General features: G+C 44.3%; 1 protein-coding gene across 1 annotated transcript in view; it reads right to left on the bottom strand.

Annotated features, from left to right (window-relative positions):
• Positions 1 to 20,176, bottom strand: part of SAB (HYPERSENSITIVE TO PI STARVATION 4) — a 129,882-nt gene extending 109,706 nt beyond the window's left edge. The window contains exons 1-2 of the mRNA XM_087679596.1: positions 19,363 to 20,176; positions 19,157 to 19,268 (exon numbers count right to left, since the gene is read on the bottom strand). Coding sequence (XP_087535722.1) covers positions 19,157 to 19,268; positions 19,363 to 19,433 — 183 coding nt within the window. The 5' untranslated portion in view covers positions 19,434 to 20,176. The remainder of the gene's footprint in view (positions 1 to 19,156; positions 19,269 to 19,362) is intronic.
• Positions 20,177 to 20,507: the final 331 nt, after the last annotated feature.

The raw sequence follows: 20,507 nt of genomic DNA, 5'->3' as shown, positions 1-20,507 counted from the left end.
CCCATTGTAAATAAACTTCTTCTTCGATAAAGCTAAAGAAATACGAAAAGGGGCACCAACTTTGGGACCAATTGGTGTGCATTGTCCAAAATCAGTAGGTAAATTTGTATTTTCAGAATTGCATTAATTGCTGCAACGGAACCATGAAACCAGTCTTCCTTCCGTGGATGAGTGGTAAATTCCTGATTACAACTTAATTACAATAGCAAACAATTAATGCAAATCTGAAAATACAAATTTACCTACTGATCTTGGACAATGCACACCCAATTGGTCCCAAAATTGGCGCCCCTTTCGATATTTCTTTAGCTTTGAGGAAAAAGTTGATTTACAATGGTATTCTTCCAATCCCTTTCGGTATTCCAACTCCTCTTGCTGTGATGAATCACAACAAGTCTTTAATCTGATTTGCCCCTTGATTCAAGCAATCAATTGGCCTTCACCCGCTTTGATAGAGATGGATCCTTGGCTGAGCAAAAAGGCATCTATCTTTGTATACCAAGCTCTAGGAGCTTGTTTCAAACCATATAAAGCCTTTTTCAACTTGCAAACCAAGTGTTCCGACCCCTCAACTGCAAAACCAATGGGCTGTTGCACATATACTTCCTCATGAAGTTTCCCATGTAAAAAGGCAGTTTTAATATCCAACTGATGCACAGTCCATCCATAATGGACAGCCAAAGCAACTATAGACCTAATGGTCGTCATTTGGGAGGTAGGAGCAAATGTCTCCCCATGGTCAATGCCTTTCTCCTATACATAGCCTTTAGCTACAAGCCTTGCCTTATATTTGTCAATGGATCCATCTACATTCCGTTTCAGCTTGTAGACCCATTTTGTTCCAATGGCTTTTTTCCCAAAGCGCAAAGACACTAAATCACATGTTTGATTCTTAGTGATAGAATCCAATTCAACTTACATTGCTGCCATCCAATGCACACTTTGTTGTGCATCCTCAAAACATTTAGGCTCCTCATCATCAACAATGCTTGCTGCCATAACAAACTCCATGGTATGTGCAGTATCATGCATACGAGCTTGCCTTCTAGTCCAGTCATGGGTGCATCCAGATGACTATCTTTCATAGTCTGTAAATACCATCTAGGCATTTGTCTTGCCTCCTGACTGTGAATAAGCTCTTATTGAATTTCAGTTTCAACACTTTGCTGAATATTCAAATCAGCCAATGGCTGATTTTCTGCATTTTCCAATGGACCAGCTGGCTGAAGATTAAGTTCACTTGCTGAAAATCCAGTTGAATCACCAAATGTAATGGGCAGTAGCCCTAGAAATACATCATGAGCAGCCTGATATGTGTCTAAACTAGCAAGGGACAATTCTGATTTTTCATCAAATAGTACATCCATACTGACAAACACCTTTTTAGAGACAGGATCATAGAGTCTGTAGCCTTTGCTCTCACTACTATATCCCACAAAAATGCATTTGACAACCTTGTTATCCAACTTTTTTCCGAGTACCTTGGGAATGTGTGCATATGCAAGACACCTTAAGGTACGAAAGTATCCAACAGAAGGTTTCCGACTGTTCCAAGCCTCAAAAGGTGTAATTTTCTTCAATGCTTTGGTGGGACATCTATTCAAAACATGGCAAGCACACATAACGGCGTCCACCCAAAAACTGTGTGGCAAGCTCTTTGCTTACAATATACATTTGGCAATCTCCATGAGTGACCGATTCTTCATCTCTTCAACCCCATTCTGCTGTGGAGTATAAGCAATAGTGAACTGATGAACAATGCCCTTCTGCTTCAAAAAAAAATTCAGCATAGAGGACATATATTCCCCCCCCAGTCAGAACGGAGAGTCTTTATTTTACAGCCAGATTGATTTTCAACAAGTGCAACAAAAGCCAAGAATGCATCATACACTTCTGACTTTTTTACCAAAGAATAGACCCAACAAAATCGAGTAAAGTTATCAATAAAAGTCACAAAATAGTAACATCCTCCCTATGACTTTGTCTGCATAGGCCCACATACATCTGAATGCACTAACTGTAACCTAGTTGTGGCTCTAAAAGCAACATCATGGGGAAAAGAAAACCGATGCATTTTCCCCAAAATACATCCTTCGCACAAGTGCTGAAGACTCTCCAGAAGAGGTAATCCATCTAGCATCTGTGTACGTTGTAAGAGCATCAAGCTACCAAAGTTCATGTGCCCCATACGAGCATGCCATAACTCTGCATGTATCATAGCAAGAGTAAGAGTGGATACCAAGTATGTTGACTAATCAACTAAAAGAGCATCCAACTCATATAACCCATGACATAAAGTGCCAGTCAAGACCAAAGTCATGCATTCCTTGTCTCTCACCATGCATCTGTCATCATCAAATGTGACCTGCAATCCACAACGTGCCAAAGAAGAAATAGAGAGCAGATTCTTATTTATACCTAGCACAAACAAAGCATTCTATAGGCGAAGAATAAAGCCATCAATGGCTGTGAACACAATCTCCCCAATATCTCTAGCAGGGTATGATGCATTGTTAGCACATTGTACAGACTTGCCAACTAGAGCTACATCAACAGAAGCAAATAAATCTCTACGAGATGTGATGTGCCTAGAAGCACCCCTGTCAAAAAACCAAGTGCATGCATCCTCAGTAGAGCTAAATGCTCAATCAGCCCAATAAGTATCATAACTGCATGTGTAAAAGCAATAGTCCCTGTCCGCAACAAAGGACGCGGACTCAGTAGCAGTGGAAGGAGCATCAAAGACAGACACTCCTGACTCCTCCTCCTTGGCGATGCGCTTTCTACACTCAGTGATGTAGTGGCCTAGCTTCTTGCAATAATGGCATTTGCCTTTTTTGGTTTGCCTCCCAAAGCTCTGCGGAGCATTCTCTACTTGGCTACCTTTGCCCTTCTGTCTAGTCCAAAAAACCTGCTCAAAGGCTATGACATCCACACCACTATTTCTTCTTGTTTGCTCCTCCTTTAGAAGCAAACTGACTAACTAAAGAAAGGAAATAGGCTGTGGGGCTATCCTCATTGTGAGGTTTAGGGCAGTGTGGAAAGCCATGTACGAAGGGGTAATGAGTTCAATGTAGTAGATATCAGCTGTGCATCTGAATAGTACATTCATAAGTTGCTCGCGCAAGTCCTGAATTTTATTCAAGTGATCCTACATAGAATCACCCTCATCCATTTTCAATGTCTCAAGCTCTTTCTTTAAGAAAGAGATGCGAGTTTCATTCTTACCAGCAAACATCCGCTCCAAACTTAGCCAAGCTTCTCATGAAGAAGCTGCCGAACAAATGTGGGGAATGATGGACCGTTGAACTACCAATGCAAGTCCTAAATTTTATTCAAGTAATCCTGCATAGAATCACCCTCATCCATTTTCAATGTCTCAAGCTCTTTCTTTAAGAAAGAGATGCAAGTTTCATTCTTGCCAGAAAACATCTGCTCCAAACTTGGCCAAGCTTCTCGTGAAGAAGCTGCCGAACGAATGTGGGGAATGATGGACCGTTGAACTACCAATGCAATCATCGACAAAGCCTGTGCACCCCGTGTATCCCATGCTTTTTGAGCTGTTGATCTTTGGGAAAGTGGCTGAAGTGGAGCAGGCTAAACAGGCTAAGGTGCCCATTGTCCACATCCTCCTGGAGGAGAAGTAGCTGGAGCCACAACTCCAGGCCTAACTTCTTCTCCACTGACATAGTCCCAAAGATTTTTCGCAACAAGCACATTCTTCATCATGAAGGACCAAAGTGAGTAGTTGTTACCATCCAACCTGTCCTCCTTGGATACATAGGTAAAGACATCACCTCCTTGATTTGCCATGATAATCAATGCCAAAAGAAGTAAAAGAGCATGTCCAAGCTGGACCAACCTGGAAATCTCAAAATTTCCAGAAATTACAGCAAATAGCTTGCTGCAATTAGTACACTAAGGTATACTCTATTCTCAATCATGGAGTGAATGTGATACAAGAAAACAAGGGTGCCGTAGCACAAGGAAGATGATGAAGACAACCACAAACCACGAACCGCAATGTCCTCCTAAAGGGATGTGAGGGTAGTGGAGAGGCTGAAGAGAAGAGGTGACAGACTGAATGAATCAGCTATAAGGAATGAATGAGAGAGTGGCCTATAAATAGGCACAGTAAGTCTAGCATGGTGCCCCTTTTTAGGGCTGCAAACCCTAAACGCAAACCCTAAACACAAAACGCAGAAACGCAAACTACGGGTGAAGGGTGAAGGGTTTCTCAACAGGGAGCAATGATATCAGGAAGAACCACATCAGCTGAGACCATAGAGGAGATCTGCCATAATAGTAAACCATGAATACGGGCCACATGACTATGGATACCCGATACGGAATCAAAAATGAAAACATTCTCAGTGCGCCAAATATGCCACAGGGCTGTCCATCTAAGGAAATGGAAAAGGCAAGAGTAATCTGAATGCAAAGAAGACGAGGAATTCATCTTTCCCATAATCCACGAATGAACTGATATCCAATGCTGAGTTGTCACAGACCACACGCGAAAAACAAAGCTCCAAATTTGTCTAGCAACAAGGCAAGAGACAAAGAGATAAAGCACTATTTCATCACATGTGGTACAGAACACACAACCACCAGCAAAAATCTTGCGGGCACGCAACACATCGCCAGTTGGAAGACCCCCAATAAGTAGCCTCCACATGAACACTTTACCCTGATACAAAACCTTACACTTCCAGAGCTGGATGAATCTTTCTTGCCACTTGTTTTTGCTATCCCAAATATGCCATACTTTATTAGCCTTTTCCGTGACCCATCTCTTGGCCTCCACCATTTGATAATAAATCTGATTAGCTAACCTTTTCTCAAAATCATTAGGAATCACGAACTTCCAATCGCGCCAAGGAGACAACGGTTGTAAGGCTTGCAAATGGGCCAACCTCAAAAGCACGTCCTATATAAACGATCAATTGTCATGATAACCTCGAGGTACCCAGAAGTGCCAACAGATACACCGAAAAGAATAGAGACGTGCCTATCCAGGAATGACACCATCAAGAACTATCTGCAACCCCAAACGAGTCATCCGATTAAACTTATCTCTCTGCAATTCTTTATGAGTCCAATCCAACAACTTGGAAGTAGCTAGCACTTCACCTCACAACGAGTTCTCCTCCTAACAAGAATCAGGAGGGCGTCAAATTGCAAAGTGTAACATCACCTGCCAAGAGGCAATCAAATGAGAAAGGAGAAAAGATAGAGAGACCTTTAAGGTCTTGTGGAATTAAGCACATTCCACCAAGAAGCTTGAATAACCGTGCTACCATGAGAGATTCCAGTCTTTTCTATGAAAAATTTTGTAATCTCTGACCAAAGGTGACTCTCTATACATAATGCCTGCAAAAGTCTAGCCTCAAGGTTGCCATATGCAAGTTAACATCCAACAAAGCTGCTCCCCCATCCTTTTAGGAGTAGTAATATGCTGCCACAAAATCCACACCTGGCCCAAGCAATTCCCTTTCTTTTTCCACAACATGAATCGGATAGGTTGAACCAATTCTAGAAGAGACTTCTTGGTCCAAGAAAATAGAGGCAGGAAAAAAGAAATCATGCTGATCATGATGCATTGAGCAATCTTAAGTTGCACATGAAGAGGCTAGCCTTGAGACTTCCAGTACATGAATCGATCGTGAATACGGGATGACATCCAATCCAGCAATGTACGGGGACATCCACACCAATAGGATAGCCCAAATGCTAGTTATCTCTCTCTCTCTCTCTCTCTCTCTCTCTCTCTCTCTCTCTCTCTCTCTCTCTAGGCCCTCCATATCCACATGAGATTGTACCATCTGGAGCTCATTGTTACTAGATAGAGCTCTATGTTTTACACATAGCAATAGTTAGTTTCCTTTTTTATTTTGCTTTGTGCTACATATTTTGCCCAGACAGTTGTACCATCCTACACATGATTTTAACTCATGGTCTCATACGTCATTTTGGCCTTTTGTAGACGTTAATTATCATTTCATCTCTCTTTTTTTTTTCGTAAAAGGTAATTGTATTAATTACGAAAAAAAGTACAAGATTACATGATTACATGAGTACAAGAGACACGAGGGCCCTAGGCCAACGTGTGGGAAATCCCCGGACTAGTATACTAAAAAGGTTACACCAATCATGGCAAGGACCCAAAGGCAATTGCCAAATGCCAGGAATGCAAATCCTCCCGAGGGAGCAAGTCAGAGTGCCTGATGAGATCTAGCTGCCAATGCAAGAGCCCTTTAAGCCTTGCAATATGTCGCGGTACATTAGAGGCTGAATCAAAGAGAAAAGCATTTCGGGTGGTCCAAATGTGCCAGCATCCCCAGTATCTGAAAAAGTGAAATAAGATCTTCATATGTAACGGTGGCGGTGTGGGATACTTTGGGCGCACAAAAACCCAATCGAAAGGAGTCACTGAGGACCCCACCACTGCGCGCCAGATTTGCGACAAGAGTGACCAGATATTCTTGGCGAGCGGGCAAGAAAGAAAACGATGTCGGGCCGATTCCGCCGTAGTGGTGCAGAAGAAACAATTGCCATTCGAGATTCGACGCTTGGAAAGGGCCGAGGCAAGAGGAAGACCACCAATCATTACCTGCCACAGAAAGACCTTGCATTTCAAAGGTGCCTTATTCTGCCATCCCTCCATCAGCGTTTCCTGCCACCATGACAGTGATTTCCGCAAGCCCCAAACAGTATTAGCTTTCACACCCAGCCATTGGTGATCTTTAATGAGAAGATGATACACCTGATTAGTAGAGGCCTTTTCCAGACTCAAACGGCCTGCAAGGTCCCAGTCCTGCCAAGGGCGATCCATAGCCAGGGCAGGAAAGGGTTGCCTACCCTGAAGTTCCGACGAAAGCTTGTCCCATAAATCACGGTATCCGCGCGGGATCCTGAAAAGTCTCCTAGCAGTCCGAAACGATGCGAGGACATTGCGAGTAGCAAGGGTAGCATCCGCAATCGAAGTGACACCCAAACGGGCCATGCGGTTAAATCTTGGTCTGAGCTGATGTTTATCTTCCCATGAAAGTTATCTGGATACTGCCAACAATTCCAGCTGAAAAGAATTAGTCTGCAAGCGGTCCCCTACAGGATGCCAACGGGCCTTTTGGAGCACCACTTTCCAAGAGCCGACCAAGTGCAGTAACAAAGAGGAAGAGGGACTGGAAAATCGAGAGTCAGCATTAAGGACATGCCACCATGAGGCCCGAAGCCGTGTGTTACCCTGGCGGAGCCCGCTGTCCTCAAGAAAATAACGGGCTATGATGGTCCACGGGTGATGATCCACACACATGGCACGAAAAAGAGACCAACGAAGAGCCAACATATGAGTTTCTGCATCCAAAATAGCTCCACCACCCATGCGCTTAGGGGTACATGCATGTGACCATGAAATCCAGGAAATGCCTGCCTGCAGTGAATCTTTCTTCCATAGCATGAAACGAATGGGATGAGTGAGAGCCTTCAAAGTGGTGGGCGTCCATGGCAGTAATGGCAGGAAATACATCAGCATTGGTAGCATAATTGTCTGAGCCACTTTGAGGAGGACATGGAACGGCCAGGCTTGCGACTTCCAATACATAAACTTCGCGGCCAGTTTTTGTGAAATCCACTCCAGCAGGTCCTTTGGCCATACATCCACCCCCAATGGGTATCCAAGATGCCTGACAATGGAGCCACGGGAAACCACCTGGCCCTGCCAGCCTAATGACTGTAAATCAGGCTCCGTGCAACTAAGAATGGCTGACTTAAAGGCATTGATGTGAAGACCAGAGGCATGCCTTGCGAATGTTATCCCTGTCCGCCTGCAAAATCATAAAGGAGTCGTCAGCCAAAGATTGGCTAATGAAGTGCTGCCCCAAAGGAAGAGATAACCCTGCCAGCTGGGCAGAAGCCGCCATGGAGGATAACATTGAAAGGACCGGGTGAGTCGCCAAGGCAAAGAAGAGAGGACTCAAAGGGCAACCCTGTCGGACCGAGCGTGCAAGGACAAATGGCTCTGTAACCCCACCATTAAGTATAACTCTTGAAGAAGCCTAAGTACTAATGGTGTAGATCAATCGGGACATCCGGATACCAAAGCCCATAGCAGACATAAGATCTGCAAGGAAAGACCAATCCACACAGTCAAACGCCTTTTCCAGGTCCAATTGAATCAAGACCACTTGCTGATTGGAGTGCCGCGCATAGTCAATAGCCATTTGCACATTTAAGATATTATGCAAAATGTTGCGGCCCTTAATGAAACCATATTGGAGAGGGTGCACAATAGCTGGAAGGTGCTTGTGAAGCCGATTTGCCAGCACTTTGGAAAAGATTTTATACATCGCGCCCATCAACGAAATTGGTCTCCAGTGTTGCAGCTTTGACGGCGAAGGGACCTTGGGAATCAGTTTGATAAGGCCTTCTTTCCATGAAGAAGGCATGACCCCTGTTTCCCAAACCTGCTGAAACATGACCACCAATGGCTTTACCAACTGCGCGGCCGAGTGCTCAAAAAATTCATTAGTGAGACCATCCCAACCAGGACTTTTATCCTTAGGCAGGTGCAACAAAACATCCATAACCTCCTCTTCGCAAATATCCGCCTCCAAAGTGGCTTGCATATCAAATGGAACCTGCTGGCGGACCAGATGATAGAAGACCGAGCGGGCATGCGTAACCTGGCTAGAAGGCAAGGGAGAAGAACCAAAAAGATCCATAAAATAATTTCTACACATATTGATAATGGTCTGCCGATCAGTGACCATGCGACCTTCCGAATCCTGGAGTCGAGTCATATTTTCGCGAGCCGGAGAAGCATGCAAGGCGCGAAAGAACTTATGAGACTGGCAAGCACTATGTTGCAATGTGTCAATCAAGTTATGCAGCTTGGCCTGCTGATAAGATTTCAAGCTAAATACTTGAATAAGATGGGCCAAACGCCGCTCCAGTGACAGCAGAAAATCATCATCTGGGGAGTCCAGGAGCAAGGAACGGACCAAGGCCAATAAGTCCTCTGCTGCATGTCGACGTCAGCGACAAAGAGAGGCATTATGAATCCCATACTGCCGAGCAACCCGCTGCACATTAGAGAGCAGGCGTGCAAACGAAGCCAAGCCCTCAGAGGCGAAGTCCAATAAGAACCTCTCAATCAATTGCTGCATATAACCCTGAAAAATTGGATGCTTCAAATAAGAGGAGTTGAAGCGTAAAGGGAGCTTATCCAGCAACTGCATAAAAGGTGCAATAGATTGTGCCCGCATCTCAAGCTGGAGGGGGAAATGATCCGACAACGCATATTGCTGCAAGACCTTCATCTCCAGCATCTCGGGGAGAAAATCATCCCCCTACATGATATACATTCTGTCCAACCGCGACCAAGTGGTTGCATATTGTGCGGAATGAAAAGTAAAACCTGAAACAGAAGGGTGAAGCCACGACCAAAGATCTTGCTTAAGTACGTGCAAAGCAAAGGAGTTCCACACCCGGCTTTCCGGCGTATCCATTACCGAATGCCCTGAGGTGGACTGGGAAGAGTCAATACACATATTGAAATCTCCCATCAAAAACCCCCTGCGGCCAAGTGACATGGAGCCCTGCAAAGTCGACCATAGATCCCGTCGGGATGCGGGATCATTCGGAGCATAGAGTCCCAGCAACCATAAAATCTCTCCTTCAAATAAGACTTCGATTACCAGAAAGCGGCCCTGCACATCATTTTTAACAAGAACAGGCTGGTATTTCTCATGGACAATCATCAGCACGCCCGAATAGTGCTTAGCATGTATCCCTGCATAAAACAGACGGAATCCATGACAATCCACAACTTTTCCTGCCTCATCGTGACTTTTGTGCTCCACTGCACACAATACATCCCACTGGTTCTCATGCAAGACCACATGGTATGTTGCTTATGGCGAGAGCAAATGTCTCGCACATTCCACGTGGCAATCTTCATATATTTTCAGAAAAGAAAGTCAGGAACGAGGCGCCTGTTGCCTCGATTGCACCTTTTCCGCGAGGGCATCCAGGACACCCTCATCCAGAAAATCAGCCAATACTGCAAACGAATTCGGGCGACCTGCTTTAGAGGTAGAAGGGAAATCCACTGCCTTGGGAGTAGGGCGGGGATAACGCCTATCCCAAGGTGTAATCACATTACCTTTTGCATCAAACGCCAGCTTAGCAGGTGGGCCCTTGGGGCCCTCTGAATAGACTTTCCTTAAAGACGGATTATGGGGGGCAGACGGGGCCATGGTACACGCAGCCTGCTGTGAGGTGACCATGTCTTTCCTGCGCGTGTACGTGCGCACGAAATCCGGGGAAGCATTAGGCCCAGGATCTGCCAGGCCTGCGTCCAACTTTTTACCTTTTTTTTGTCTTGCCTCAATCCAATCAGTGCTAGGGGAATCCAAACCCCGGACCTGTTGTTTGCCTTTATCCATGACAGTAGGTGGCTGAAGGGTCTCCTGTGTCGGGGCATCAAGCACCATGTCATCCTTGGGCTGCACAACCTGCGCCTCCTCAGAAGACGGTTGCCGTTCCGGGCATTCGGCCATAAAATGCCCTAATTTACCACATGAAAAGCAGTGTCCGGCAAAATTGCCCCATTTCAGGTGAAAATGCAAAGGATGCATGCCAGAACGATTGAGGCGAAGCCATGCAGGCCTTTTCCTGGCCGTATCCCATAACATACATAAACGGTTTCGGTTCATAGCCCTGAGGCTTGGGGGAACCAGCACTGTGCCCACAACTGCCATCGCGTCCTTCAACAATGGCCAATATACCGCTGGACAATTTTCCACTTCCACCCACACCGGGCATTCTCGTTGAAGCAGACGCTGGAAGTCAGCCATAGGGCGCCATGGTACCAGATGGACCAAGCGGCGATCAAAGAATAGTGGCAACCTGGACAGGAGCTCAGCTCGATGCGATTCCGATTTCAACAGCACCTCATAAAAGCCGCAAGGTCCAAGGAAGATCTCCTCAACACACTCCCCTTGCAATAAATGGTGCATCCACTGGCGAATATGTGAGAGCATTGGGATCCTGCCGGTGAAAAAAAGTATAACTACACGGTCATAAAACACCGAGAAGGACCGCAAGACTGATTCTGGGTCTACCGTGGCTTCCAGCACATCATCCGCAGCCGCAGCAGAGAAAGTTTCATTATTATGCTGGACATAATCGCCAAGCAGAGTATTGGCAAAGTCCAGCAAATGCTCCCAGTCAATTTCCTGCGAATCCACAGGTTCAGAGGCAACCTGCGCATAGGAACGGTCCTGAGGACCCATTGGCTCGTCTGAAGTATGCTTGGAGCGTTTGCCTGCAGGCGGCAGTTCAGAACCCGGAGGCGGCTCCTCCGTGCATGGCACCATATCCTCCGGCTCCTCTGTATCGGAATCAGGGCCAATGGCTGCCACCGTCCGGTCGAGAAAATCCATATCCAAGCCAGCCATACTGCTGTCTTCTCGCTTTCGCTCGCTCCCTCACTCTCTCTCTTTCTCTCTCTGTGCAGGTCCCGCAGACCTGCAAAATCAGGGAACCACCCGGCTGCAGCAACAGGACAGTGAGGCTTCAACGCGGCTGCAACAGGCTTCCACGCTAACGCAAAGCAGCCGACCACAAACGGAGGGCTCTGCACCGGGCAAACGTCGACAGGGCAGGCAAGGCGTCAACGGGTCAGGCCCAGGCCAGGCGTCGAGGGGACAGCGTGGAAGGGGGCAAAGGGGCAAGCACAGGCCAGGCGTCGAGGGGGCAGCTTGGAAGGGCGCTGCTCGCTGGCGCAGCACCAGCGACCAGCGGCGGATCTGGCGCAGATCAGGGCGACGGCAGGGGGCACGATACACAGGCGGGCGCTGATTAGGGCAACGGCAGAGGGCGCGATACACAGGCGGCAGAAGCACACGAGAAACACAGCGTGGAGGGGCAGGGGCCAACTCCTGGTTGACGCGCTGCCCTAGACGCGCAGAACGAGCAGGGAAAAGCGCCGCAGTAAGAACGTCCCGTCACAGCTAGTTCCGCCATCTCTCTCTCTCTTCTCTCTCTCATTTCATCTCTCTCTCTCTCTCTCTCTCTCTCTCTCTCTCTCTCTCTCTCTCTCTCTCATAGTTGTCTTCGTACGATGTACGGTACTGTTCATACCATACCCTACGTATCCGTACAGATTTGTACCTTATTTTGGACCCTTTCTAGCCACCTCAGTTGCACATCTCACATCCCGAGTCTTGCATTCCCTACGGCCTTGCCTTTACTCCTGCGCATTCCGCCTGCCTGCGTGGCATATTTTGGGAGGGTGGGAAGCCTTGGATAACTTATCCCGCCCCTTTTTCCAACCATGCAATCCCCCCATCCCCCCCCCCCCCCCCCAGCACTCTTTGAATTCCGTCCAGCTGGCAACCCTCTCTTTGACCGTTGACCCTTCTTTTGACTATTTGAACTTTGACCCTTTTCTCATCTACAAAAGGTGCTCCTCTCCTCCATGCTTCCACACCAATTCAACAAGCATTTACCATTCTGATCTTCCTCTCTTGGATCTTGAGTGGACTTGTGATTTCTCATTCTCATCTCCCATCCCCTCTTTCTTGCACCTATCAAAGCATTTGCCATTCTCAAATCTCATCTCCCATCCCCTCTATCCCGCACCCTATCAAAGCATTTGCCATTCTCATCTCCCATCCCCTCTCTCTCACTCTTGCTCTGTCAACCTTACCCCAACCCTCGGGCCTCTTGAGTTTCCCTCCCTTTCAACTTACCGACAATGCATCGAATTGTCAGCGCATGGGCCATTTGCTTGACGCTGAGTTTCCCAGAATTGTGTGGACTCCATGTGCAAGTCATTGTTTGGACTTGCTCATGGAGGACATTGGAAAGCTCAAGTTGGTGGTCCGCAAAGCTACATCAATTGTCACCTTCTTTACGGTAAAGGTAAAGGTGCTTGCGATGTATCATGAGCATAGCACACTGAAGTTGAAGAAGCCTTCTTCAACTCGCTTTGCTTACATGTGGTTATTGTTGGAGCGCCTTTATGAGGTGCGCCAGTCAGTAGTGTCCACTCTATGGAATGAGTGGGATGAGCATAAGACAGAGGAGGCCAAAGCCATGTAGCGTTGTGCCTTAATGAGCAGTTTTGGCAAAAATCTAAATATTCAGCAAAGTGCTGAAACTGAAATTCAGCAAGAGCTTATGCACAGTCAAGAGGCAAGACAAATGCCTAGATGGTATTTACAGACTATAAAAGATACTCATGGCTGGTCATACTAGAAGGCAAGCTCGTATGCATGATACTACACATACCATGGAGTTCGTTATGGCAGCAAGCACCCTTGATGATGAGAAGCCTGAATGTTTTGAGGATGCACAACAAAGTGTACATTGGATGGCAACAATGCAAGCTGAATTGGATTCTATCACTAAGAATCAAACATGGGATTTGGTGTCTTTGCCCGCTAATGGCTATGCACAGAAGAAAAGCATTGACTATGAGGAGACATTTGCTTCTACTTCCTGCATGACGACCATCAAGTCTATGGCTGCTTTGGCTGCTCATTATGGATGAGCTGTGCATCAATTGAATATTAAAACTACATTTTTACATGGGGAACTTCATGAGGAAGTATATGTACAGCAGCCCATTGGTTTTGCAGTTGAGGGATCGGAACACTTGGTTTGCAAACTGAAAAAAGCTTTATATGGTTTGAAACAAGCTCCTAGAGCTTGGTATGCAAAGATAGATGCTTTCTTGCTTAGCCAAGGGTTCATAAACAGCTCATCTGAGTCTACCCTTTACATATGAAAAAAAGGAGGATCCATGCTGATCATCTGTCTATATGTTGATGATCTCTTGCTTACAAGGACACATGCTGATCAGATTTCAACATTCAAACAAAATTTGCAGCAAACTTTTGACATGTCAAACTTGGAGTCTTTGCATTATTACTTAGGCATTTAGTTCGTACATGATGCTAAAGATATTAATTTATCACAGTCAAGATACATTGGTAAACTTCTTGAGAAATTTGGCTTACAAGATTGCAAGCCAGTCTGTACACCAATGGAACCTAGACTAAAGCTGTCATTACATGATGATAGTGATCTGTTTGATATACACACATATGCTCCAACAGTTGGATGTCTTATTTACCTATGCAACACTAGGCCGAACATACAGTTTGCAGTTTCAGCCCTGAGCAAATATATGCATCAGCCACGCATATCACATTGGCAAGCTGTTAAGCGTGTCTTCCATTACTTGCAGGGTACTAGATCTCTTGGATTGCTTTATGCCAAGGGGGGACCACTACAGTTACATGCTTACAGTGATTCTGATTGGGCTGGTGATTATGATTCACGTCACTCCACTAGTCGCAATTGTTTCTTTCTTGGCTCGTCTTGTGTATCTTGGCTTAGCAAGAAACAATCCACTGTTGCCACATCGTCATGTGAAGCTGAATACAAGGCAGCTTTCACTACCACAGTTCAATGCATATGGATTAGACGTTTACTCACTAATCTGGATGTATCTGTTACGGAGCCTACTCCTTTGTTCACTGACTGTCAGAGTGCCATTGCAATGGCAGGAACCCAATGTTTCATGCATGCACAAAACACATTGAGATACATTATCACTTTGTCAGAGAGGCTACATGCAGGTGATATCAGCCTTGTCTATTGTCCTACATTTGAAGCATTTCGCAATGCTTTAAATTTGATCTCCTTTGATGGCGGATGATCCTTGTACGCTTGATCACTCTTCACTCCAGGGTTTGTTGGGTATTACAATTACGCCTCACTTATGGTTACGCTCACATAAGAGTGTCGGTGATCAATAGGACACTAGGGCACTTTTTACTCTCGATAGGGGAGGTTTTTTCCCCCAAACTGATGGTCTTATTTCGTATGTGCTTATGTCACATACTTACGAACACTTATCATATTCGGATGTGAACACCCCTACAACCCTAAGGTTTAAGGGTTGTACCTTCTACTTTCACGTTACACTCTTTCAATCTATTGCATTGGATATCGTGCTTCACTCTCACACTGTCTACTAACTTCTGTGCCGAGCTTCAATTCTATCTTGATCTCACAAAATTTATCCCCCTTTTGGAGCCAACGAAACCATCAAATTTGCCGTCTGAGCAGCAGAGAAGAAGATAGTGTTTGGTGCGCGTGTAGCTGCTTAGCCTGCTACTCCACCACCTGTCAACTCCGCCCAGGCTCCACTTGCAGCCCGCCACTTATAATCTCTGCTCAGCTCCACCTAACTCTACCCTGATTCAGTCTACGCCACCTGCTGGTCCCTCTCCTAGCTTCACATTAGAGATAACATAGACTTTTTTTTTTTAATTTTGAATTACAGCAAGGGGCTTTTTGCCCTAGCAATCTATTTCTGCTCTTGGGCGTGTCTTGGACACACTTATTGCAAAGATTTCTTGAAAGCAAACCAAAAATTTTGGGGCTTTTGGGTATTGTACAGACATTGGCACATGTACGACAAGTTCAATCTAAAATAGACTGAAATTATGCATTTTGGACAGTTAAATTTTGGGGCTTTTGCATTGGTTGTGTTGCTAAGCACTATTTGTGCATTGGACAACGTGTACATTGGACAGTTTTGATTAAGTGTGACACATTTGATTTTACAACATGGTGCATACTATAATTTCCGAAAATTTCCAGATTTCCAAGTTGTTCCAACTTTGGCTCTTGCTTTTGTGTTCTTTGAAATAGTAACATTTACTATGGGCAATCAAGGACAAAGTGATGTATTCACATATATATCCAAGGAGAATAGATTGGACGGCAATATTTATTCTCTATGGTCTTTCATGATAAAGAATGTGCTAATTGCAAAAAATCTTTGGGATTATGTTAGTGGTGAAGAAGTCCGTCCAAGAGTTGTGGCTCTTGTAACACCTCCTTCGGGAGAATGTGATCAAAGGCCCGCTCCAGCTCAACCACTTTCCCAAAGATCAACAACACAAAAGGCTTGGGACACACTGGATGCTCAAGCATTGTCACTGATTACATTGGCAGTTTAGCAATCTATAATCCCACATATATACGGTTTGTAGCTTCTTTACGAGAAGCATGGCTCACACTCAAGCAAATGTTTGCTAGAAAAAATGAGACACATATCTCTTTCTTGAAGAAAGAGCTTGAGAATGTGAAGATGGATGAAGGTGATGCCATACAAGATCATCTTAACAAAATTCAAGACTTGCGTGAGCAATCAATGAACGTAGATTAGTATTATTCAGATGCATAGTTGATCTCTACTACTCTGAATTCTTTGTTGCCCTCTTATTTGGCCTTTCATAAGGCCCTAAATCTCACCATAAGAATTTCTCCACAACCACTTACCTTTCTTCAGTTGGTTAGTTTGCTCCTGGAAGAAGAGCAAACAAGAAAGAACAGTGGGGTGGATGCAATAGCCTCTAAACAAGCTTTTATGGCAAGGCTAAAGGGCAAGGGTAGCCAACCTAAAAATGCTCAGTAGAGTTCTGGAAGTTCAGGTACTTCACAGAGCAACAAGAAACAGGGGGGAATGCAAGTCAAAAAGGGCAAGTACCACTATTGTAAGAAGCCGGGCATTACATCACACAATGTAAGAAGTGCATTGCATCAAGAAGAAGAAAAAGAAGTCACGGATATCTATTTCTGATGCACCTTCTACTGCTACAAAGTCTGTGTCTTTTGTTGTAGACCGTGACTATTGTTTTTACACTTGCAATTATGCCTCTCCTTGGACTAATAGAGCATTTAGCTCTATTGAGGATACTAGCACTTAGTTCTTTGACAATGGTACTTCTAAGAACACTACATCTCACAAGGATTTGTTTTCCTCTGTTATTGCAGCTCTTATTGGCAAGTCTGTGCAATGTGCCAACAATGCATCTTACCTTGTTAGAGGTGTTAGGGAGATTGTCTTGAAAGCCACTAATGGCTCTACTCTCCATTTAGAGAATGCATTATATGTGCCAAGAATAAAGAAGAATTTATTGTCAATTTCTTCTTTAGCAAAGTGTGGTATGCAAGTCACATTTGATGATGACAAATGTATGGTCAAGGATAAAGAATTCGTAACTTATGGCTTATCTCTCTTGGAGAGACTTCCTAGGCATATTTGTGAGGGATGCATTTCAGAAAAAATGCATCGATTCTCAATTACTTGTGATGTTGTTTTTAAAGCAGCAACTAGATTACAAATTGTGCATTTAGATATATATGGACGTATGCAGACAAAGTCATTGGGTAAATGTTATTATCTCGTCACCTTCATCGATGACTTTACTCGTTTATGTTAGGTCTACTCATTGGTGAAAAAGTCAAGGATGTATGATGCATTTTTGGTTTTTGTTGCAGACTCTCCGTTCGGACTGAGGAGGGAAATACATGTCTTCCTTGTTGAACAATTTATTAAAGTAGAAAGGCATTGTCCATCAATATACTGCTACATATACTCCACAGCAAAATGGGGTTGTAGAAAGGAAGAATCGATCACTCATGGAGATGGCCAGATGTATGCTAAAAGCTGAGAGTTTGCCACACGGCTTTTGGATGGAAGCAATTATATGTGTCTGTCATGTTTTGAATAGGTGCCCTACCAAGGCATTGAAAAATGTTTCAGCCTTTTGAGGCTTGGAATAGCCGAAAATCTTCAATTGGCCATTTTCGTGCTTTTAGGTCTCTTGCATATGCTCATATTCCCAAAGTACTAAAAAAGAAGTTGGACAACAAGGCTATAAAATGCATTTTTTTAGGATACAGTAGTGAGAGTAAATGATATAGACTATACAATCCTGTTTCCAATAAAGTCTTTGTCAGTAGAGATGTGATTTTTTATGAAAAATCAGAATTATCCCTTGCTAATTTTGATATGTATCAAGCTGCAAATGATGTGTTTGAAGGGCTATTGCCCATTTCTTTTGGTGATACAGTTAGAGTTTCAGTAAATGAACATGATGTTCAGCTAGCTGCTCCATTGAGCAATGCAAAAATTCAGCCTATGGCTGATCTGAATATTTAGCAAGATGTTGAATTTGAGGTTCAGCAAGAGCTTGTACATAGTCAGGAAGCTAGGCAGATGCCTAGATGGTACTTGTAGACTATGATAGATAGTCATTTGGATACTCCTATTGCTAGTCATACTAGAAGACAAGCCCGTCTACATGATCATGCTAATACTATGGTTTCATTTGGAGCCAAGTATTTAATAAGAGGGGGATTGTCACTAACCCCTTTTGTATACAGAATCATTGTTTAGAGATCAATCTTGGACTCCAAGCAATATTTACACACAAATTACTATGTAATTGAGATAGAAATAAAATCTTGATGCCATTAAAATTGGCATTGAAGCTCAAGTATAATCAAGGCAAAGAATGTATTGGATTTCGTGCGATTGAGCTATAAGAATCCTTTCCCATGCTCATGTAAAATGAGCTAGAACATGCCACAATTGTCATTTAGCTAAAACAGTGCTTCAATGCAATTCAGCTTGAGGAAGCCAATGCTGAAGCAAAATGAACCAGAAAAATGTCTTTTGGCTTATGTATGATTCAGTGGGAACTTAAAATTAGGTATGATTGAGCTATATCCAGCCTTTAACTTGGGAACTCAAGGTAAACTGTGCTAGACCAAATTTGTATGATAAATTGGTTTAGATTGAATCCAACGCTGGGCTTATTTAATTTGGGAACTGAAGCCGCCCTTGTTAGACTAAATTTGGAGAACAAAAGCCTAATGTCCCTACCTGAAGAACTGTTGTTTGAAGATAAATACACTGAAAAGGTAGATTAATTACAGCAGATGTATTTGAACCATCACTGAAAAGGTGATTTAGTTTATTTGTTTATTGCTTTTAAGACATGAACATTGGCTGAACTTACTGCCCATGTCAGATTATTGTTTTTGGCAACATATCGGTAGGTGTAAACAATAGTAGAGAATTAAAGCCACTTAGACATGGCATGTACTAAGTGATACTTATTGAGCAATGCACACTCTACAAATGCATCGCATCAAGGTGATACACTTGTCTTCCATAATGGATGATTAACTGATAAACATTAGTACAGCCTGCAGTTGGTACATTATCGCGTTCAAAAGAATAAGTGCTCAAAGACAACATAAAATGTTGGCCTGTCACCTTCTTGAATTGCAAAGAGACATCTTTGATACAGTTCAATCCTCCAAATCGGAACTGTACATGGGCCTTGATCATTCTGCTAAGTATCCATGCAACTAGCTTTGCTGTAAAGCTGCAAGCACAAGTATCCCATCATTGCACTCTGAGTAAACCAACAAAAGGTGAGGAAACAAAACCGATATGCACACAACACCACCGAGCCTTACTTGAAAAGCAGCCAGCCAGTTCCTGATATGAGCAAGAACGAGGCCAGAAACTTGGCTGGTGTGAGCTCCATGGAATCAAATGAATAAGCTGAGGCAGGAAACTCAGTGACTCAAGAGTATGCGACGTCAGGAGTAGCTACATCATAGCATTTCCCACTTCCAATCAGAATATGTTTCCCGTTGTAGGAGCAATGCGGCTTGCACATAATGAATGGCCTCCTGCTGCTTGATAAATGATCAATTATTTCTTGTAACATTGATATATGGAGTTAATGAATGTGAATGTATTAGATTAGATCCTCTGCATTGTAATACATGACCATTCTTGCGGATTTTCTAATTTCACTTTTCTTCCATTGACGGTTGCATTTTCAAATCTGTAAGGGCTCTCGTCGTCGCCACAATCATCAAAATACTGAAGAAAGCGTATCAATGTTCGAAATGCGAGGCACTCGTGTGTGCCAAAAAGCTCCCTTAAAAAGATCTGATTGACGGAGAGCTCGCCTGATGCGCCTGCAGCAGCCCGAAGAAGATCTCTGTGCGCGAGACAAAAGCTGGATTGAGATCAAGAATTGCGAACAGCCTATGGGAGCTTCTTCCTGAGCTGAGCCGTCCGATTACCGGCCGGGGGAGACCTAGAAGATCTGAGAGGGCATCGGCCGACAACATAGGTAAGAAAATAGGGACGCTTAAAAGATTCCAAGAAACGAGAGTGCCTGCAAATGACGACAATGAAGACGAAGAAGACGAAGGAGAAGGCAGAAAGACGACGACGACAATGGCGTTCTCTTTGCTCGTTCTCTTTGCGAGGTGGGGGAGCAGTAACAATTTAGAACTGAACTATAATCAATAAGTAGCACTGATATTTAATCACTACTAGGGGCCTGCCCTCTTTGTGGGCGTGCCCTTTTTGTCTTTGGACCTCCCGGCCATGACGGCACACTCAAAACTGGCAAGGTAATTATTGATAGTCATGGTCGACCTGCCCGTCATGACGCCTTTAGGAGCAATGATTCAAACATCGCAACGCAACGATTCCTTGCTCGCACTTCATAAGCAATCGAAGTGAAGACACCATGCCACTTTGCTTTACTCTCAACAACCCCTTATCTAGGCTCGAATTCATAAATCAATAAAATTCAATG

The sequence above is a fragment of the Lygodium microphyllum genome, chromosome 6 (assembly GCF_053477565.2).
Source record: "Lygodium microphyllum isolate KBCC chromosome 6, Lygodium_microphyllum_v1.1.10, whole genome shotgun sequence".
NCBI lineage: Eukaryota > Viridiplantae > Streptophyta > Polypodiopsida > Schizaeales > Lygodiaceae > Lygodium > Lygodium microphyllum.
The sequence above is the reverse complement of the archived record's forward strand: the minus strand, read 5'-3'. Positions and strand labels throughout refer to the sequence as shown.